This window comes from Panthera pardus, unplaced genomic scaffold, assembly GCF_024362965.1.
Source record: "Panthera pardus isolate Hobbes unplaced genomic scaffold, ASM2436296v1 HiC_scaffold_4, whole genome shotgun sequence".
NCBI lineage: Eukaryota > Metazoa > Chordata > Mammalia > Carnivora > Felidae > Panthera > Panthera pardus.
Window position 1 is genome coordinate 19,726,992 of NW_026526969.1, and position 22,002 is coordinate 19,748,993.

The 22,002-nt window shown below is 55.5% G+C and overlaps 1 protein-coding gene across 4 annotated transcripts in view; it reads right to left on the bottom strand.

Annotated features, from left to right (window-relative positions):
* Positions 1-2,557: 2,557 nt before the first annotated feature.
* The window catches only part of CREBBP (CREB binding protein), a 125,286-nt gene continuing 105,841 nt past the window's right edge, over positions 2,558-22,002 (bottom strand). For all 4 annotated transcript variants that reach the window (XM_053894037.1, XM_053894035.1, XM_053894036.1 and 1 more), the window contains 11 exons: positions 21,560-21,616; positions 18,527-18,604; positions 18,210-18,277; positions 14,547-14,697; positions 13,925-14,071; positions 13,083-13,196; positions 11,915-12,080; positions 11,233-11,400; positions 8,023-8,184; positions 7,507-7,788; positions 2,558-5,800 (listed from right to left, as the gene is read on the bottom strand). In XM_053894037.1, the coding sequence (XP_053750012.1) occupies positions 3,647-5,800; positions 7,507-7,788; positions 8,023-8,184; positions 11,233-11,400; positions 11,915-12,080; positions 13,083-13,196; positions 13,925-14,071; positions 14,547-14,697; positions 18,210-18,277; positions 18,527-18,604; positions 21,560-21,616 (3,547 nt within the window). In that variant the 3' untranslated portion in view covers positions 2,558-3,646. The remainder of the gene's footprint in view (positions 5,801-7,506; positions 7,789-8,022; positions 8,185-11,232; positions 11,401-11,914; positions 12,081-13,082; positions 13,197-13,924; positions 14,072-14,546; positions 14,698-18,209; positions 18,278-18,526; positions 18,605-21,559; positions 21,617-22,002) is intronic.

Consider the following 22,002-nt stretch of genomic DNA (forward strand, 5'->3'; position numbering starts at 1 on the left):
AATGCCCCCCCGCTTGCCTGAGGGCTCCCCAAAGTGAGTTCTAGGTGAGCCTGCGAAACAAGGAGTGGAGAAAAGCTCCTTTCAGGCGTGGCTCTGGCTGAGCGGCCCCACACCTGCTCACTCGCAAACCCGGGCCCCGGCTCCCGGCTGCCGCCACCCCGGACGCGGCAGACCCGCACGTCCCGTGAGCTCGCTTCCCGCTCGCCTATGGCCCCTCAAACGTGCCTTGAATCACCGCAAGCCAGGTGTTCGGTCAGCGCCCGCGGACGCTCCGCTGGGTGAAGGCCTCTCACGCTGGAGCCACAGTCGACGCAGCCTGGTAAACTCTCTGTGGGAAGGCACCTAAAACACCAACGCTGCCCTCCTTGACTCACCGGAGTTCCGCGTCCTCCAGTTTGTCCTCTAGCCTGGAGGCTACGTTCACCTCAAATTTCCCGTTGCCTTACTCTTGACTTTACACCGTCGAAATTACACCTGGGTAACCCGGTGGGACGAACAGGGCATCCGGGGAAGGTGTAGTGTGGCTTTCGGAGCCCGGAGCCCAGGTGGATTTTGTCCCCATCCCCACGCCCGCTTCCCAGCACTATCCTCAGCACTATCCTCGGGCGAGGGAGGGGCTTCCCGAAGGTGCCCTGGTGACCAACCAGCACTCAGCTCCTTCATCAAAGAACTTTGCTTTGTCTGAGCAGCTTCCTCTCCCCCCCCCCCCCCCCAACCCCCGTGCTGTGCCCGGAGCACGTTCTGGCTTAAACAGAATCTTTGGTTCCATCTAGTAAAAGTCAAAAAAAATTAAAATAAAAATAAAGAAAAAGAAAAAAGAGGAAGTTACATCTACAGCCTGAGATCTTATAAGCAGAACACTCTCTGACTCGTCTTCCAGAAATTACACCCTATTTCTGTTTCCAACATGCTAAGTTCTTAGGAACGTGATCAAACACACGTACCGGACGCACTCAGCTGAGACCCTTGGACCTTACGAAGGCTAGCTCTAAGCCAATACTAAGGGTCAGAGCCAACTGGGACCATCGTTGAATCCAAGCAGTTTTACCAGCTTTTATTATAAACACCAGCACATTTCAAGTTTCCTCTTTTTGATCACAAATATAGGACTTTTTCTTCTCCTCTTTAGTATACAGCATGAGACACAGCGCCCGGGCCTGGCAGCTCTTACAGAAACCTCGTTACGCCCAGTGCAGGGTTAATCCGCAGACCGCACGCCCTTGGCCGCATCCTTTGGCGGGTCACACAGGACGTGGACTCCAAGATGAGATGTGGCCACAAAGTTTTGGATTCTAGGAGGACCTGAAAAAGTTGCCCCCCCACCCCCCCCACCCCCTGACTGCACCGAACGGCCGTCCTGCTCCTCCAGGGGCCCAGACAGGTCACCGCTTCTGCCCGAACACGGGCTCAGGGTTGGACCGTCAGCGCAGAGGGTGCTTTGGGAGACGGTCCCAGATTCGAGAAGCAAGCAGGCAGAGCAAGGATGGCCAGAGGGCCACTGGCGGGCCGTGGCCCTGCTTTCTCTTCGGGCACGTGGCGGAGGCGGGGGGGTGGGTTGGCAGTGCTGACGACGGTCTGTTGATCTGGCTTCACCTACGGGGAAGCTCTGTGCTAGGGCGGATATTTCAGAAAATTTCCTCAAATTAAGATTCCCAAATCAAGTATTTTGAAAATTACCTCTGTGAATACAGGGCCAAAAGGGAAACTATTTGAGTCAAGAGCTCTGACTTGGCCGCCACGACCCCCTAATCGGGGAGCCGGGGATACAAGGGCTGGGACTCGACTCACTTGTGCTCGGGCGGGGGTGGGTGGGGTTCTGGAGAACACACGTGCATGCTCCCACAGAGACGTGATGTTTACGGCATCCAGGCTCTCAACTCTCACCTTCTTGTTAGGGCATCTGACACGGGACCCGGGGGTGAGGTGGGGATCGTCCCCTTTCACCACAGCGCTGCCTCCGTGGCCTCAGGGCGGGGGCACCTCCCTGTCTCTAGAGGGTGGAGGAGGAAGGCCACAGCTCTTCTCCGCCCAGCCCAGCCCGGGCCTGGCCGGGGCAGGACCCCCCCAGCGTGCGGCATCCTCCCTCTGCGGAGCACAGGATCTGGGGATCCCGGAGAGAAGCAGGTACCACCTCCAGTCCCCGGGGCACCTTTCGCGTCAACTCTGGGGTTTGCATACAGGAAGGGGAAGGGGGTGCTGTTGCCAACAACAGGAACCGTCCCTGCTCTGGGTTTTCTCGAGTGTTCCGGGAAGAGGACAGGAGGCAAAGTGTTGTTCACACCCATCTGCACCCCTAACCGTGGGTGACGTTCCCCGTGGGGCACTGAGTACATGAGGCCATCCCCGAGCTTTGCCTCCTCGGTCCCTGCAGAGAGAAGCCGCGGGCTCGGCTGGGCCTGGCTGCCACCCGCACGGCCCCCCGGGCCCGTGATCCCCACCTCTCCGCCATGAGCAATCCACCAGAATCGTGTCTTACAAAGAACAGACTCCAAAAATATATATAAATAAATAAAAACCTTAAACATTCTTACAGGGATCTTAAAGAACAGAATACATGTTAAAAACTTCAGTAATTTATATCAATTTTAAGCGGTACTTTATATACAATGGGGGGGAAAACACATGCATAGTCCAAATACAATGTTGAAAACAGCATTTTCATAACAAAACCCCGAACACTAAGTGTTAATACCATGTACATGAATTCAAGAAGGACCACCCTTTTTGTCTGTTGCACACAGTTTATTTAACAATATGATATAAGAAATGAGTTGGTACTTTACCATTCTATACAGTGATTGAATCTTCTTGAATTTTCTTATTTATAGTAATTATAGCGCTTGCATGATTTACACTAGAATTGCTTTTCCTCATTTCAAGTTTCACATAGAAGAAAGAAAAGAATGCTTCTTCTCTATTAACATTAGCATGGTCTAAGAGAGTGATCATCTCTATTTTTTGTCTAAAACCAGTTTTATCAGAGAAACAAAGCAACAATTTCTACATCTGCAAGACAAGAGTTTGGCGTAAGCCAGTATGTATAGATAGGTGTGTGTGGGTGTGTACGTGTGTGCGCGCAGGAGCCGACTCCTACCGTCCAGGGGTAATACTTGGAGAACGCCCACAGAGTTCACTATAGAAAAAAATCTTCCCGCAACGTCAGAAAGTTATCGGGATACATTATAAGCTTGCATTATTTCAAGAATCAGTTTCTGAATATTATTTTTCTTCTCACTTTTAAACATAAATGTTTAAAGTCTTGAAAATACAAATAAAAAATATGAATATAATGAACTTGTTTTTCCCGTTAAAAAAAGGCATGAGTCACCAGCAATGACGACAAAAAGAATCCAAACAAAACCCCCCTCCCCCCAAAACAAAAAAACAAAAACAGAAAACAAAAAACAAAAAGAGAGAGAGAGAGAGAAAGAGAGAGAGAGAGAGAGAGAGACCAGATATTTAAATCAACTGGTTTTTAACAAAAAAATATATTCTTTGTATTGTTTCTTTAAACAGCAATCTACCCTTCCATGGCTCGGAAGTAGCAGTTCCATCTAGGGATAAAAAGAGCCCAGATGCCTGGATTTCAGTACAAAAGGTCCAAGAACATGAAAGGGGAAACAAAAAAAGCGATCCTCTCGCAATGCTACAAACCCTCCACAAACTTTTCTAGGGTGTCTCCTGTGGTGTCGCCGACCAGGGACAGCTCACTGGACAACGCACTCCTGTTGGGGGTGTTCAGCTGGGGGAGCATTGCACTCTGTTCGGGGTTCCCCAAGTGTCCCTGATCTATGGAGCTGGCCATGGTGACCGCGAGTCCTGGGTGGGGGGAACCGGTCTGGGGCGAGACGTGGTGCGGCGAAGGCTGGGGCTGGATCCGTGGCGACGGGCTGGAATGTGGAGGCTGGGACTGGGGCCGCGGAGACTGGACAGGGGCCGGGGACCGCACCTGGCTACTGAGGGACGTGGCCATCTGCTGGCCGGGGAGGTGCGAGGCCTGGGGCTGTCCTGAGAGCATGTGCTGCTGGGGGCTCATGGGGTTCGGCTGGCCCGGGGACCCGATCTGCTGCTTCATCTGCTGCTGCTGCAGAATCCGCTGCTGCAGGGCCTGCTGGATGTTGGGGGTGCCGTCCGCGCCCAGCCCGGGCTGCCCCATCTGGCCGAGCTGTCCCATCTGAGCCGCCATCTGGCCCATGGAGCTGCCCTGGATGGGGAGGTGCTGCTGCATCCGCTGCTGCTGCATGGCCGGCGGGTAGCCTCCGGGTCCCTGGGGCTGCTGGAACTGGCCGTGCCCGGCCATGCCCCCGGCCATGCCCGCGCCACCCTGTGGCGGCGGCGGCGGCGGCGGCGGCGGCTGCTGCTGCTGCTGCTGCTGCTGCAGCAGCTGCCGGCGCAGCATCTCTCTGTACTGCGGGTTCATGCTCGCCATGCTGGGGTTGTGCCCCGGGTTCATGATGTTCAGGGCCTGGCCCTGGGGGTTCAGGCCTCCCATCGCCTGCTGCTGCGGGGGCACGCCGGGCCGGGGCCCGCCGGCTTGCATGGCGTTCAGGTTCTGCAGGCCGGGCTGCTGGTGCAGGCCGGGCTGGGCCTGGAGGCCGGGCTGGGGCTGGAGGCCGGGCTGGGGCTGCAGGCCGGGCTGACTGGCCACGTACTTGGCCGTGCGCTGCTTGATGAAGGCCGCCATCAGCTGAGGGTTTGACTTGAGGATGTTGAGCACCTGCTGCTGCTGCTGCGGGGAGCTGGGCGACTTCAGGGTCCGCAACAGGTCCTGCAGGGCGCCGGGCGAGATGCTCCGGGGCGGCTGCACGCTGGGCATCCGAGGCCCTGCCACGGCCGGCTGGGCCTGCATGGACATCACGGGCCTGGGCATGCCCGGCATCGGCTGCTGCTGGGGGAGAGGCGCCTGCTGCCACTGCCCGGGCGGCAGGTTGGGCACGACGGGCCCGCTGACCGGGCCGGGCCGGGGCACGTTCAGGCCCGCGGGGGCCATCTGGCCCACCGGGGTCACCATGCCCGTGCGCCCCGGGGGCACGCCGTTGTTGATGTTCACCCGGTACAGGTGCTGCTGCTGCTGCGCCTCGCGCTCGATCTGCCGGGCCGCTTCCACCGCGGCCGGCGGGGGCTGGGCGGGGGGCGGCGGGGCCGGCACCTGGTTGGCGGGCTTCCCGGCAGACACCGTGGTGGGGGGCTGAGTCCGGGCCACGCCGGGGAAGCCGGCCGGTGACATGCTCACGGGCGAGGGCTGGGGCTGGGCGGGTGGCTGCGGCGTCTGGGGCGTGCTGGGCTGCTGCGTGGGGGTCCCGGGCGGTGCTGAGGTAGGGGAAGGCAGACTCTGCTGAGGCACGTTGCGGGTGTTCATGGTGGCCATCCGCCGGCGCATGAGCTGAGCCTGCTGCAGGCGGTGCTGGATCTGCTGCTGGCGGAGCTTGTGTTTGATGTTGAGGCAGAAGGGCACCGGGCATTTGTTCTCCTGGCAGTGTTTGGCGTGGTAGCAGCAGAGGGCGATGAGCTGCTTGCACACCGGGCAGCCCCCGTTGGTCTTGCGCTTGCAGCCCTTGGTGTGCTGCACCACCCGCTTCATCTTCTGGCAGGACGGCAGCGAGCAGTTGGCGTTGCGGCACTGGCAGGCGTGCACCAGGGACTGGATGCAGCGCTGGATGCTCAGGCGCCGCGACTCCTGGGGGCTCTTGGACTGCGGCTCGCCCTGGCTGCTGCCCTCGTCGTCCAGGCCCAGCCCCCACTTCACCATCTTGTGGGCGTGGCTCTTCGTGTTGTAGCAGTTGATGCACAGGTCGTAGTCCTGCGGACAGGGAGGGGGCGCGGGCGGGGGTCAGCGCGAAGCCGGCACGGCCCGGCGGCCCCCCGACACGTCCAGCCCCGGCCCCTCAGTCTCACCCCTGGCCCCTCTCTTGCCTCCCTCTGCCCCTGAGGAACGCTGCGCAGACCCGCCATGTCCTGCTCCCGTACCTGGCCGGGGAAGACTGACAGTTCCTCCCAAGCTCACTGAAGTGCCACCAATCTGGGTTTCTAGAGACCGGCCCTCACCCTCTGGGGTCGCTACTGGGCACCCCGGTGTGTCCCCAGAGCTCTGCAGGGCAGCCCAGAAGGGTCTGGGGGACAGAGAGGCCTTCGCCAGAAGACAGGCCCGGGGCTCAGACCACAGTGACAAAATGCGTACGCTCAGAGGTCTTATAAGTTGCACCTGGAGACGGGGGCAACCCAAAGCCAAGTCTAGAGAAGGAAGCCCTGTGACCAAAACCAATCCTTTGGTTTGTGTTTTCATATTTATTTACTTATTTATTTTGAGAGAGAGAGAGAGAGAGAGAGCGGGAGAGGGGAGAGAGGAGAGAGAGCGAGAGAGCGCAAAAGCATGCACTCACATGCCACAGAGACAGAGAGAGGAAAAGAGAGAATCCCAAGCAGGCTCCATGCTCAGCACAGAGCCCGATGTGGGGCTCGATCCCACAACCCTGGGATCGTGACCTGAACTGAAATCAAGAGTCGGATACTCAACCGACTGAGCCACCCAGGAGCCCCAGATCCGATCCTTTTTGAGAAAGGACACGAAGATCCCAACAGCGGGAAGTGACAAAGAACCAAAGAAAGCTAGACAAAGTGGGGAATGAAGACAAAGGCATTACAGAGGCCCCATGTGCCCCCTCAACCTGAGATCACAGAGCTGCTCCTATGGGCATGTGACTCTGGGGACCATTCTGAACAGTGACACTGGTGAGGCGAGGAGTGGGTGGGGGGATGGAGTCTGTGACTATCTGTTGGGGGAGACAGAGGGCCCACGACAGCCCACACCCCTTCTCAGAGGGGAGCCAGTGTATGCAATCACGGGGTCCACCAGGACAAGGGAGGAGGGGTCCAGGACCCCTAACCAAAGGGGCCCAGCACGACACTAGGGCAGGGGAATCCCAGCCTCTCAGCAAGCCTAGAACTGGAGGCATGGAAAGGGGAAACCAGTCGGAATCCTGGCGGAAGGGAAGCACAGCCCGCCTCTCTCCTGCTCCTGCCCAGGCACGAGGTCCCTGCATGTGCCGGACACACGGCCGGCATAAGCGAAAAACCAGGGGTAAGACTTAAGTGCTCCGTGATCATCTTGTCCCGAACAAGTCAGCACAAACACCACCTCCCCCGGGAAGCGTGCCGGCTCCTGCCGGGGGCCAACCATACCCCGGACACGCATCTGTGGCCTTGCGGTAATGCTCGATTGGGCCGGGACCGTACCAGGCTCCGTGAAAGGAGATGGGCTTCTTCCTTCCTATCCTGGATGCCCGTTGTTGAGCCTGGAGCTGTGTACCACACACCCCTGACCCACACTGACCAGGACCCTGGTATTCGTGAGCTCAGAAACATCCACCTCGTGACCGACAGCACCCCAGAGGACCAGGAGGCAGATGAGCCTCTTTCGTTCGGTCACTCTGCTCCCCCAGGAAACGGCCACCATCTAGGAGCTCAGTGCAGGCTGCCGACGCGCAGAGGGCGGGGACGGGGGCCTACCTCACACACGGTGCAGTGCCAGCGCGTCTCCACGTGGTGCTTGCACTCGTTGCAGGTGTAGACAAACCGGTCCTGGCCCTGTGTGTGCAGCTCCACCAGCATGCACAGCGTGGACCACTTGGACCGGCGCAGGGACGAGAACTCCCAGTGCTTGTCTCTGGCGAGGGTGAGGAAGGCGTCACGCCCGTCCATGAGGTCACAGCTGAGCAGGGGGTCGGGGTCGACGATGGGGGGCAGCGTGTTGATGACGGGCCCGGCGTGCAGGTGAATCACAAAGAAGACCTGTGGGCGAGAGCGGCGTGAGCCCCCCACGGAGGGCAGGCGTGCTGGCGCCCAGGACCACCCAGGCTCCCTGGGGCCGCCCGGAGCCGGCGGCGCGCCGTGTGGGTCACACGACCGGCAGCTCTACCTTCTCCGGGCTGGCCCTGCCCGACAGCCCCGGGCCCCCTCCTCTATCCTGCAGCCCAGGAAGGGCGCCAACACGGGCCCCCCAAGAGCCCACCCGTGCGTCTCTACCTCTTTGTGCTTCTCCATGGTGGCGTAGAGCTTCTGGGACAAGTCGTTGGACACGTTGGGCATGCTGGGCTTCTTTTTGTTGGCTCGACTGATGCTGCTTTTATTCTTATTGGTTTTCTTGTTGTTCTTCTTCTTGGCATTCTTGCTGTCACCCTGGCTGCCCTAAAATGACAGGCAAAGCTGTCTGACAAGCCCAGCCTCCTCTTGCCCATGCCTGACCCTGCACCCGGGGCTGGGACACCCGGCTCGCAGGCCGTGGGGGCTTCCGGGAGGCCCAGCCGAGGGCAGGAGCCCGCACACGGCTGGAAACACACTGCTGCCTTCAGAGGGAGTCACGGAGGCAGAGTATGGGAGCCGGGCCTGGGGGGCGGGGGGGGGGGGGGCAGGGGGGGAGAGAGGGGGGGCAGCAGTGACACACAGACATAAAAGCCATGCCGTGCTGGCCACAGCAGGTCTTTTCTCGAGGGAAAACGTGCCCAGGACGCTGGTTCGGACCCTAACAACTGAGGGGGACCGTTATTTTTCACGGCTTCACACGATGCCACTGGACCCCACCACTCCACGCCACGTCCTGCACACTCTAGCAGATTCTCTGCCTTGCAAAAGGTCCCAAACATCCATAGTGCACGAGACAGGGGTGAGGTGCCAAGAGAAGCCACTGCATGGGTAGGAGCTGGGGCTCCAAAACAGCCCCTCCACTTCAACGTCCCTGGCAAGGCTGCCCGAGGTAGGACGTCTCCCTGGCCCCGAGAGGGCCTGAAACCCACCAGGAGCACCCCGCCTGGCTGAAGTCCAAGGGGGTCCCGCTCGTCAGTTAAAGCGCCCCTACTCTGGAAAGGGCTCAGGCACCAGGGTGGAGACGTTTGCCGGGTCTGGTCCAAAGAACTTCACTCTCAACAAGAGGGAGGAGAGGGAGAGAGACAGAGACGGAGCAGGAGACAGACACCCCGGGTGCCTGAGAGGGGGTCACTGAGGAAGCCCCCAGGCAAGTCTGAGAGTACCAAGCTGCCCTGGGAGTGCAGACCCCTCTTGGCATGTTAGCCGGGCCAGGGGAGGATGTTGGTGGAAAGTGAGAGCGCTGACTGAGCATGGACTGTGGTTAACAAAGTCGCATCAACGCTGGTTCAGCCACCATCACACATGTGGGATGGGAGTGCAAGATGGCAGGACAGACTGGTGGAGTGTGGGGGACCCCGGATACCTGCTCGAGTTTTCTGTAAGCCTTCAAACTGTTCTAAACATTAAGCTGACTTTTAGGGGCACCTGGGTGGCTCAGTCGGTTAAGTGTCCAGCTCTTGACTTCAGCTGAGGTCATGATCGCAAAGGATAGCATGGAGCCTGTTTGGGATTGTCTCTCTCCCTCTCTGCCCCTCCCCTACTCGCATGCATGTGCTCTCACACTCTCTCTCAAAATACACTTAAACTTACTTTTAAGAACTTAAATAGATTCACCGCACAAAGTTCAGAAAATATGGCTAAATAATTTAAAAAATAAAAAGTTTTGTTTTGTTTTTTTTGCTACAGAGAGCAACAAAATTTTGGATTTTCTTCTTGGAGTTGTGCCTACGCACATATGCGGTGGGGGGGTCCCCACGTGTGACGCCGCACCGTCTCTTCCCCACTGCTGCAAGCATCTCCCCATTTGGCCCCAGAGCAGCCCCATGGCCGAGCGCCGTCCGGAACGGGAGCCAACGCCTACTGTGAGGGTGAGGTGTCCCCAGGGCAGGACCCGCCTGCCGCTTCCGAGAACTGGACGCAGAGAACACGGACTCTCTCCAGCACGGGCAAGTCCCTTGCTGGGAACCGCCACCAGGCCAGAGGCGGGCATGCTCTCCTCGGACAGGACACACAGCCGGGGCCTGTGTCCCCCTCAAGGAGCCCCTCTCTTCAGAAGCAGAAGCTGTGCTTGTGGCTGGTCCACCTTCCTCCCTGCTCCCCGAACCCTGGACTCGTGTTCTGACTCAGGCCACCTCCTCTCCGAGATGCAGGGCAGTGGCGGAGACAGAAGAGCCACCTCAGGCTCACAGCTCGGCTCTGCTCTCTGTCTTGCCGGAACTCCCAAGTTTCCACTAACATGTGGCACATCCTTCAAAGGTCCGCCCGCCAACAGGATCTCCTGCTATCCCCCCAGAGACCCTGGCGGGGCAGCGTGGTCATCAGAGGACAGATGACAGATCCCGCCTCCAGGGGGACCCCAACGAAAGGAAGTCGGGCCACCGTGCACCTGCGCCACAGACCCCAGCTGAGGGCACAGCCCCTCGCTCCTCGCGGGCGTTCACAGGCGTCTCAGTACACAGCCAATTCCTGACTTCTTCCCCCAACGTGCTCTCCCCCCTCGCCCCCTCCCTCGTGCAGAGGCGCTGACGCAGCGGCTCAGGCCCCGGACACAGCAGGGCCCAGAGCCGGGACGCTCCTCACGGGCCAGAGAGCCGCTGCTCCTCCCCAAACACCCCATTAGCTCCTCACTGCCTCTACAGTCACGAACCAAATCGGAACTCCGGCCTCTCCTCACGCATCCCGAACGCAACACGCTTGCTTCCAACTCCAGCCCTCACACGCCTCCTCCTGTGGCCAGCAGCTCCTTACCTGGGGCCGCCTGGGCTTCTTCCCAGCAGCTCGGCCCCGGCCACCGCTCCAGACAGACCCCGCGGGAACACCTGCACCAGCCCGGTGGCGGCGCTCCCTTCCTTCCTGCTCCTGCTGCTGTCCCGGCGCACCCCTCCCTCACTTGTTCTTCCTACTAGGACACGCCCCCCGCCCCCCCCCCCCCCCCCCATCCGAGGGCAGGGATGGAGTCTTCTCGAGTCACCACCGCACTGCCAAGCACGGAGCCCGTGCACGAAGGCAGCGCCAAGGTGGAGGGCTGTCACGTAACAAAGTGGAAGAAAGAGGCCCGCCAACCGAGGGTCTCGTTCTCAGGGCAGGTCCATCCGCCCGGCTCTGTCCGCCCGCCCCGCTCAGAGATGCCAGAGCAAGCATCTCCCGTGTGCCTTCTCCTATGTGATGCGTCCCCAGCACCCATGTCTCAGCTCACCCCGCACGTAGTGTGGGCTGTGCCCCCCGGGCTCCAGTCCTGACCTGCGGTGGCTGGTGAGAAGGGGAGGGGGCACACACGAAAACATCAGCACGAAGAAGGCCACGGCCCGTGGGCCCGACGGCACGAATCCACGCGGCCTTCAGCGTGCAGCTGGGCCCGTGGGGTCTCTTTACCTCCGTGGTCTCACTGGCTGCACTGCTCTCCTCCTTCTTCCTCTCTTCTTCTTCTTGCTCCAACTCCTTGATGCTCTCCTCCAGCACATTGGGCCAGAAGTCACCCTCAAAATAGGGCAGCTCCTTGGCACTGGTGAGCCTGTCTTCGGTCGCCTGTTTGAAAATGTCCTGGAAAGTGAAGGAAGCACGTCCGTGAGAAGAGGGAACTGACTGACGCTCCCGGGAGCAGGTGCAGGGGGCCACGCCACCGGGAGAGGACGGGGCTGTGTGTCGTGACACACGAACAGCTGAGATCAGATTTCAACAGGCACCGCGGCTTTCAGAACACCAGCTAAAGCTCCCGGTGGACTGCAAATAAAGGCTTCTATGTCTTTTGTCTACGCTCTTCTTTTTTTGAGAGAAAGAGAACACAAGCAGGGGGCAGGGACAGACGGACAGAGAGAATCCCAAGTAGGCTCCACGCTCAGCTTGGAGGCCAACAAAGGGCTTCATCTCGCGACCCTGCGACCATGACCTGACTGGAAATCAAGATTCGGACGCTCAGCTGACTGAGCCACCCAGGCGCCCCGATGCTCTTACTTTCTCCTTCCTACTCCTCGTAGGTGAACACAGTTCTAACGTGCGTGAGCGCCAGAGGAAGACACGCCATCCCACCGCCACGCCCTGTTTCAGCACCGGGTACCTTGTAGTCGTGAATGATCCGTTCTGCAAATGCCTTGTCCAGCATCTTCTTGTACCACTCCTGCAGGCGCTTTGGTTTGGGGATTTTCTGATCAGGGGGGTGGCAATGGAAGATATAGTCATCTCCTTCACTCGGGGGGCAGGCCCAGATGTGTCCTGTTACGTACCTACGGGACACACAGACACAATTCAGATCAAAGTGGTGACTGAAAGCCTCCCTGCCTCCAAGGAGTAACAGGTGAGAAGCAGGGACCAAAGCAAGGAGAGAAATAACTAGACAAAAAGAAAAAACAAAGAAATTACCACGACGCTTGTGGTAAAATGTAACAGGCTCAGAAAAGCTGCAGTGCAGGCCCAGTGTGCTGGGGGAGGAGTGTGCGGCCGGGCAAGGCTGATCTGCAGCACACGAGGGCACGCCTGGAAATCGGCTCTAAGATGTTCCCTCTCAGGTGTGCGTGGCGGGCGGGGGCCGAGGCTCCAAGGGCACACGGTCAGCACGGGACAGGGCCCCGGGAGACACGGCTCTCGGGTGTGTGGGAGGACTTACACCCAGGAACGCACTGCCTTTCCTAACCACTACTTCCTGTGCACCGGAGAGGCTGGGTGTTTCTCTCTCAGGGGCGGAAGTCAGAATAAATTGGTCATTTGGTTAGGGACCTATCAATCAAATACCTCTAACTTTTTCAAATTTTGCAAAAGAAAGTGACAGGTCTAGAACAGAGAAACAGAGATGTCCAGAAAGGCAAACATAGAGAGACAGAAAGCAGACGAGGGGTCGCTGGGCGCAGGGGTGGAACAGGGTTAACAGTAAATGGGGGCAGGGATCCTACTGTGGGGAGGACAATGCTCAGAAACTGACTTATGGCCACAGCCACACCGCTCGGTGACATACCTAAAAATCGCGGAAGTGTACGCCTAAAATAGGCAGCCTTTGTGATACATAAAATATGCCTCAATAAAATTAAGAAAATTAGAAAAAAGAGCAGGGCACAGAAGGCAGATCTGCATGGCCCCAAGGGAAGGGGCCTTGGGAGACCATTGATCTAAGGACGTTAAAAGAAAAATACGTATGACTTAGGAAAAAAAATACTCATGTTATTTCGTAAAATACACAGTAAAAATTAAAGCTGGATTTTTTATTAGTTCTGAATAAAGTGGAGTAAACTCACCCCAATTTCTTCACGTATTCTAAATATCCAATAAGGATCTCATGGTAAACAGCGGTCCGGAGGCACCGGGGCCGGAAGAAATGAATACTGTCCAGATAAGAAATGTATACACGCCTAGGGTGGGGAGGGCAAGCGGGAAGAAATTAATTCAGAGTTCAGGATACACCCCAAACTTGAAAGCAAACACCAACATCCAAAAAGCTCCAGAGACAAATTCTGTTTTGTAGCAGTTACACTGGCCACAGACAAGATGTAAGAAAACTCCCATCACCAACCGCCACTGCCAATGAATGATCTCACTCATCGCTGAGCCGAGAAGCAGCAGGTTGCCCACCAGGACCGCCAGGGAGAGGCCGGGGCAAACTAAGAAACGCCACCTCCAAGTCCCTGTCAACTGGACTCCTGACTGAGCGTGAAAGAACTCTGGATAGAGGTTACAAGGCGGGGACCCGTGGAGGAATCCCCACCCCTTCTCTGTGGGCTCACCTGCCCCAGGTAAGACAGGGACAATGGCAAGACCAGGACCGGAACTCGTGAGTACTCACAACATAGAACAGGCTCTCATCCGTCATCAAAACCCTTCACTTCTCATTGGCTTAGGGTTAAACTACACTAACCAGCTTGGTCAGTTAAGCGTGGCTTATTTGATTTAAAGCCAGTTCTGAAGCACATGGCTTCTCTACAATATTTGGGGGCCTGGTCTGCTGAGCCACACGGGCCCATTAACGCGCACCCGAGAGGAAGAGGAGGAGGAGGAGGAGGAGAAGAAGGAGGAGGAGGAGGAGGAGGAGGAGGAGGAGGAGGAGGAGGAGGAGGAGGACGACGACGACGACGATGACTACCTTGTGTTTGGAGGGGGGCAATCGGAGCCGTACTCTTGCACGTGCATCCCAAAGAAGCACACATCCACTCCGTCAATTTCCTCAAAAGCAAAGAGTGCTTTGGTTCGATACGGGAAAGATTCAGACATTTCCCCAGAATCCACAAACCTGGAATAAAAGAGCCTGAGATTTGCATGTGTCATCACTTCCCGGATGCTTTACAAACAAGACCCTCGGCCCTGAGTCCGCTCCATGCACAGGAGCAGGAGGCCTGGTCACCTCCTCTGACTGCTGGCCCCAGTGCTCAGCCCAGGCAGACGAGCTGTGACCCTATTCTCTGTGACAGTCTCAGTCAGAAATTTTACGTCCGCTAATGAATGCGGAATACAGAGAGAAGGGCTCACTGTACATTATATGCTGAAAAACCTTTAAATTCTACAAACTCCCAGTTTAATCTTTTAGTAATCTCTTCACCCAATGTGGGGCTCTAAATCACAAGCCCGAGATTAAGAACTGCGTGGTCTTCAGACTGAGCCAGCCAGGCTCAGTCTGAAACCTTGCCAGAAAGCAGGGCTTTTGTTAACCAGGTACGGTGACCCCTCAAACAACACTTCAGAAAACAGCACAACATGTGCACACAAACCGTGACTTCATCCCAGGCTTGACCTCCACAGTCTTGTCTGAGCTGGCCACCACCCGGACAAAAACCTCCCCGGCTTCGGGATGATTCTGTCGCCGCAAAAACTTGTTGACTCGGTCTTCCAAGTGGTTGCCCAATCGCGTGGTCTGTAGTCCTGCAAAATCCAGAGCAAGCAGATGAGGGGGCTTCGCATGGGCTGTGGAGAAGGTGGCTGAAGCCAGAGAACCCACCTTTCTCTTTCAGTGCAGTCTGATACTCTATGGATTAACGTTTTCCAAATCCAGAAGGGAACTAGCTTGTCCTATGTGGTAAGCATTTCATAAGGGAAAGGTGGACTTGGGACCTCAGGCACTCCGCACACTGACAAGTGCTATCATTTAAATGCCCACATATTTCCATCTTTTTCTAGACACTAGGGCGGAAGAGCCACAAAGGCAGACTAAAGGCTGTGGGGCAAAGCAGAGGGAGCACACACAGGGGCCCCACTGAGCCCACCTCCTGCCTCCCGTGCCCAGGCCCTGGTGAGGGTGCCCCCACATGTCTGCCCATGGCCAGAATCCACACTCTGCACGAACTCTGCCTTCCCTGAAGGGCAGGGCATACCTCTCCCCTTCCTGCCCAGCTCGAGGGAGTCCCGCATGCAGCCTCATACAGCCTTTGGAACGCGTACCAGATGGGAGCCCACAGAGCATCACTACCTACATCAGCCCTAGACCCCCTCCACACCCTCTCTCTCCCGGGGACGCCCCAGGCATGGCCACTGTGACAGGAACACTGGGCACAGCAGAAAAACTCTTTGCACAAGGGGAAAAGACTAGAAGAAAAAGCTACAGAAGGTTAACGCTGGTAATTTTCTTCTTTATATTCATTGATTTTTAAAATACTTACTACATAATAAGAAATATTTTTAAAAAGCTATCTGGGATTTTATAAGATTCCTTACTAAGGGAGGTTAAGAAGTATCTGGAAAATTTAGATGGACTTTCTAAATTCCATTTTTGTGCAATAAACACAGCAATGGTGGAGTTTTTCTTGTATGTAAGTTGTACCTCCATAAAAGTGATTTAAAATGAAAAAACTACCATGACCAGAAAATAAAAACCCCACAGAAAACGAAGAACTTGACAAGTTCCACCAATGAGGGGAGAGCGGATTTATGATCTATCCCACACTCTGGTGAAGACACATGGCGTGCACAGCTGCCTCATTACTCTGTGAGTGGCGGGGGGGGCGGGGGGGGGGGGGACTCTCGTGTTTATGCCCCTGTGCTGCTGCTGAGCACGGCCCGTCCCCTTACAAGGTGCTTTCCAATCCTAAAAGGCAGGACACAGCTACGAAGGGCCACCTGCCACGGTCCAGCGTCTGCCCTTCCCTTGTGAAAACAGGACCTCACACTATGATTTTCAAATAGCAAACGGAAGAATAAACCTTCAAAGTTAGGTCTTTACTTTTTCCTTCAAATCACCTGAATGACCTGTACTAAAAAAAAAGTTTCAAATGAGACAACACAGGACCACCTTGTAATAAACGAGCGCCGGGAAGACGGAGAGGCGCCCTCCGAAGGGCCCCAGTGAACACAGGGGTCCCCTGGGCAGAAGAGGGGCTGCTCATGCAGAGGCGGTCCCCGCAGGAACGATTTCGGGGAGCGCCACGCCCTCCCTGTGTGTCATGCACAGTTCTGCCTCGTTCCGCTATGCTTCCCAGTTTCCGGCTCGTTTTCCCTTCCCGGGGGCCCGCCTTATGCTGCGGGGCCTGCCGCACACACGTCGTCACACATACGGGCAGACAACTTTGGGGGATACAGAGGTAACACTGTCAATGCAGAGTCTAGAAACCAATGTCCTGGATCGTAGTTTCCCTTTCCCCCAGGCTTTCAATGTGCATTTTCACCCAAACCACGTGACGGGGACTTTTCTGTCCCTTTACGGGCTCAAATCCTTTGGCGTCTGCTTTCTGACGTCAGGGTCGCCCCATCTCCAGGGAGGCCTCTCACAACCCAGCACAGGGGCTCTGGCTCGGGGGCGTCTCCAGTGGTCCTTTCTCCCTCTACCTGGCTGGGCTGTGTGCGCGGTCCCAGGCAGGGAGGGGCCCGGGGGATAGTCGCTGACTCGACGGCAGTACAGGGCTGGCACAACTGCACACGCGGCAGCCTGTCCTTTGCAGCCTACAGACCCTCGCAAAGGCTGTGCTCACACGTCTGCGCCAAGGGGTGTAGGGGTGGCCAGACTTCCGAGGCCCTCTTCTGTCAGTCAGTCAGTGTTATGTGTCTCTGACGCTAAGGCTCACCTCGTAGGCCTGCTCTTGGGCTTTTCTGTCCCCCTCCGCCACCAGCCGCAACTGCTCTCCTACCCAGGCCCAGCTCTCCTGGCAACTGTGCTTTGGTCATGAGGCTCTGGTCCAGCAAGGTGTTTCTAGGCTGCTGACTGCTTGAGCGATCTCACTCAGAACAGACCCTCTAAAGCAGGGGTTCTCACCTGAGGACAACTGTGCCCCCAGCCCCGGGGGAACATGTGGCATTTCTGAAGGCCATTTCTGATGGCCACCACTCAGGGGGGCGGGAGTAGTGTTACTGGCATTTAGTGGGTAGCAACCAGAGATGCTCCTAAATTCCTACAGAGCATAGGACAGCCCCCATAACAAAGAGTCATCGGGGCCCTGAATGTCAATGGTGGCTCAGCTGAGAAACCCTGAGCTAAAGAAAAGCATTACAACAGTTTGGGAGTTTATCGGCATTTCAATAGGTTTTACAAGAGCGAGGTTAAGTTATAGGATAATTGTGCATTTTGGTAACAACAGTCTTTACCTGCTATCACTGAGTTGGGAAGCCCCTGAAGTGGCTTCCTCCTGGCCTGCTTCCCCCCCACCCCCCGGCAAGGGATCCCTCTCTCCACCTCATCTCTCTCCTGCTCCCTGCCCCTCAGAGGCCCTGGCTCTCACTGGGGATGCCTCGAGCAGTGTGCTAGCCGCCTGCCCTGCTGGGGAGCACCGGGCAAGTGGGCTGTCAAGGCGCTGCTGCAGGTGGCTTTTTTACTCGGGGTTGCTGTGAACTCGGCAAAGGACAGTTCGGGAACGACACGCTGCGCAAGGGGCTCCCAGCCCTCGAGAACCGGGTTGACAAAGATCACGATGGAAAAGGAGGCTATCTCCAAAAGAGTCAAGACTACCCATGAAGACTTAAACTTCAAGTCGCAACGGGCTGCTCTCTACTGTGGAAGGACACCAGCTGCCCCCTAAACACAGCAGTGAAACGCATAACCAGTCCTCAGGCAGACCAGGCTCTGCCAGTCTCAGCAGAGAGGGCCATGCAACTGTCCTGTGCGGCCCAGGGCTGAGCGTGCTGGTCACAACAGGATGCCAGAGTGGGGTGTCTATGTGTGTGTTGGCGGGGGTCAGATTTCTGAGCTACCTGAAAAGGATCTGCTGACACATTTTCTCTCAGAGCTTTCTAAATTTTCACGTAGAGCACGAACGGACCGTAAATCTGGTTTTCGGGCGAAGATCAGGCCCAATGATTCCATTTAGCGGTGCTAGAAAGTGAACTTGGCACAGACCCCCGGACAAATGGACCCCACAGCCACGTACTGAGAGGGGCTGAAGGAAGACCAGGGAGCGGGAACAAGCACCTCACGCACAGATGGGGGAACAAAAAACCTTTCCACAACTTACTCTTCGCACTGAACTTGTTTTCTTTCCGAGTTCTGCCGGTTTTCTTCAGGCAGTTGTCGCACACGAAGCTGTAAAAGAACGGGTGTGATCAGACTGCATAAAATAGTCTCGCCACCAAGACATGCGACTTAAGTGCTTTGCTGGCAGCATCATTCACAAGTGAAGGGGCAGACTGCTTTGAGCCCACAGTCCCAGCAGGCAGACGCTGAGGACACAAACTGAATAGGAGCTGCTGTCGGCTTCACTGCAGGCCCCTCCCTCCACTCCGCGCAAAGGCTTTTCCCAAGATCACAGGAAATCACCAGGAAATTACTCACCCCGAAGGCCAAATGATGTCATAGTGCAGAACACAAATCTGATGCATCTTCCGGCCACACTCCTTGCAATCGACAAAACTGGAAGACAAAGAGAGTGTGCTGTAATGCACATGGAAACATACAAGGGAGCTGTCCAAGGGAGCCATCGGCAGAAGCTTGTGTACCGCGTTCACACCTTGTCCTCTGATCACTTCCAGTGTCTGTGGCACTCATGAATGCCTCTGCTGATTGCTTCAGCTGTATTTTACTTTATTCTTTCCCTACGCCCAACATGGGGCTTGAACGCACGACTCCAAGATCAAGAGTCACGCACTGCACCGAATGAGCCAGCCAGGCATCTCTGATTCAGCCGTATTTTAAAAATGCACAGGCACAATATTTTCTGTGAGAAAGCTGGGCTCCTCCACTTCCCTGTACAAATGCCTATGCCTCGCTTCTCCCAATCTCCTTTGCAATCAGAAATGAAACTTCACTTTCAAAAATGCTACGAAAGAGGTGCATTTTACAGGCCAGTATTTCTGATATTACTACGCATTTCCAAGACCAGTGCCCGCACATGTGTAAACGGACTCAAATAACCGAGAACAACACTTGCACGTTAGAAACACTTGCTCTTAAGCCGAGGCACAGGAAGCATCTGCTCCGAGTCAATCACAAAGGTGGGAAAGCGCTAAGCTGACCGGCAAGCAACGGCCTTTGTTCGAGTCAGCACTGGACAGCAGGGGTGAGGTGCTACTCACCCAGCCCCCACTGCGACTCACCTGGCTGTCACCTCAGCTGGGAATCTTAGTTGCCAACACGCGTGGATGCGCAAACCTGTTTCCTCAGCCACCTGCTTAACCACCACCACACCTTACGTCTGGAGGAATGCTGAGGACTAGAAGGCACCACACCTCCTCCAACTCTGCTAAGTTCCAGCTCTTCCTGTCAGCCTTGGTGCTGAGCCTGGTAACCTGACGTACACTCTCGACACTGCCTTGAGTCCTGGGCCCCCATCTCTCCTCTGCCCCTGCTGAGCAAGCCTTCAGCCACGGATCCAGTCTAACTCTGCCTCTCTGTTCCTATTTGGTCGGGACGGGGAAATGACACACATGTGCAAAACTGTGTACAACAGCAGCACGAGTGCCTAGTTCATGGCCTGCCAGCACTCTGTAGCATCCTGTGCTGTCGCGACCGCCACCACCACCCCCCGCCTCCCATGGCTGCTCCGTCTGGACCTTGCTCTTTGCCTCTAGTGCTGCCTTGCCCCCAACCAGCTCCTTCTCTGAAACCTCAGCAGTGGGGCTCATACTGTGTTAGGAATTTAAAGGGTCACCAGGTAACAGTTCCCTGTTTCTGTGCCCCCTCCAAAGATACTCCACTCTCAATGTTTTCCTATGTGACAGAAGAGGACTATCAAAAAAAAAAAAAAAAAGAAAGAAAAAAAAGTATGTGCTAGGGGTGGCTGGGTGGCTCAGTCAGTTAAGTGTCCAGCTCTTCCGTTCGGCTCAGGCCATGATCTCACGGTTTGTGGGTTTGAGCCCCGTGTCGGGGTCACCGCTCTCAGAGCGGAGCCTGCTTGGGATCCTCTCTCTGCCCCTCTCCTACCTGTGCTCTTTCTCTCTCAAAATAAACAACAACAAAACTATGTTCTAGACCTTATTCTATCAATTTTCAATTTCACCCTCTCCCCACGAACCATTATTAACCATGTGGCTGGCTGCCGTTCCCATGTTTCCTGTTCATGCACAAGCATCTCAGCGGCCACCTAGATGGTCCCCTTCCTCACCTGCACAGGGTGGCTTCTCCTACCAAGAGGTGCTCCTTTATTTAGGTCAAGCTTCTACTTCCTGCCTGAGCTGTTGCTCTGAGTCTCTTAACTAGCTTCCTACTGGAAAGCAAAGTCATTTCCTGGCCTGGTGAATCCACCTCACAGATCCAGGATGATCTTTCCACAGCAGAAACCAATGAAGTCCTTCAAAACCTCCAGGGCACACAGGGGAGATCCGTATGTCAAAGAACAGTGTAAGTGGCCCTTCACCCAGTGCAGGGGACGTTCACATAATGGGAACAACGGACACGGAACATCAGGACAGACGATCCACTGGTGATGAAAAATACTGGGCACAGCCTCCTCACGCACCAGGCACTATGCTGAGACTGGAGCTCGAGTAGCTGCCGTGCCCTCCCCTACTGCCTGGGCACTGCTGCTGGGAAAGCCCGGGTGAGCTCCCAACAGGAAAGCCCTTCAAAATGAGCCCCTGGTGCAAAGTCTGCATCTTCCACTGCAGCATTCGACGCGCCCCGCCCCCCCCCCCCCCCGAGCTGGGGCGTTGGGACCAAGGGAAGGAGGACCTATCTCTCGGCTCCCAAACATCCCATGGTGTTGGAGCCTGTGCTCACTGAAGCAACAGAACACGATGGGCACCTCCACACGCTGGGGTGCTCTGAGCACTTGGCTTTAGGGACCTGGAGACAATGCCACATGGAAGGAACTCTGAAGCCTCTTTAGGGGTTATCGCAAAGCAAACTTTGCAAAAGAAGCATCCTCACTGACCAGTGGAGACAACAAGAGGATTTGACAATGGCCTTTGGAAATACACCCAAGTGGCAAGAACATACGCCAGGCCTCCTGTTACTCGTTTTTAAACAGTCGTTTCTAAAAAGTTTCCCTTCTGAAATTTCCCTTTAAAAGGTGTTAGCGCTACCCCAGCAAATATTCGTATCTTTAGTCTCTAAAGAGTCACACTGAACGGCCTCTCAATAACCATGATGACGGAGTTAGCAGAAAGGTTCTGAGAGAACCAAAGCATCCATCTAAGGTCATTGCTGTTAAAATTCAGGAACTGGACAGGATGCTGCAGAGACATACGTATTTTGTTTGAGGTAAAAAGAATGCATATCTGAAATAACTTCACACAGAGAATCCCACCCAGGGCAACCCACTCCCAACATTCCAAAGGGGCCTTCTCCTGCAGGCCCGTCACAAGGAGGGATTTTCCCCATCTGAAGCTTAAAATCCGAAAGTCAGAAAGAGATCGCTTATCTACTCACGGTTCAGGATCTAAGGTATCATTTTTCTTCTTTTCAAACTGATCCTTTGAAATTGTCCTTGTTTAAAAAAAAAAAAAAAGGAAGAAAGAAAACTGTTAATTAACTAAATGTATTTCTTGAGCATGAACTACAGGGTCTGTGGGATATTATTTTATAACTACTTTTTCAAATAAAAAGTAAATAACGGTCAGCTGTAATCTCAAGTATAAAACTTATTTCCACAGAAAGTACTATCATATGTTTTTCTCTGTCTGCCTTGGATATTTCCTCCCAACTATCACCAGGACTTATTATATAATTTAATTAAGACTAGTCAAAATATGATGCCAAAATCGTGTCGAGACCCAAAACTACAAACTGTCAATTCAATCTGTACGGTGAATGACTCCTGGATCTGACTGATAATTGGCATGATCAACTCTTGTGATGGTAACTGAATTAGA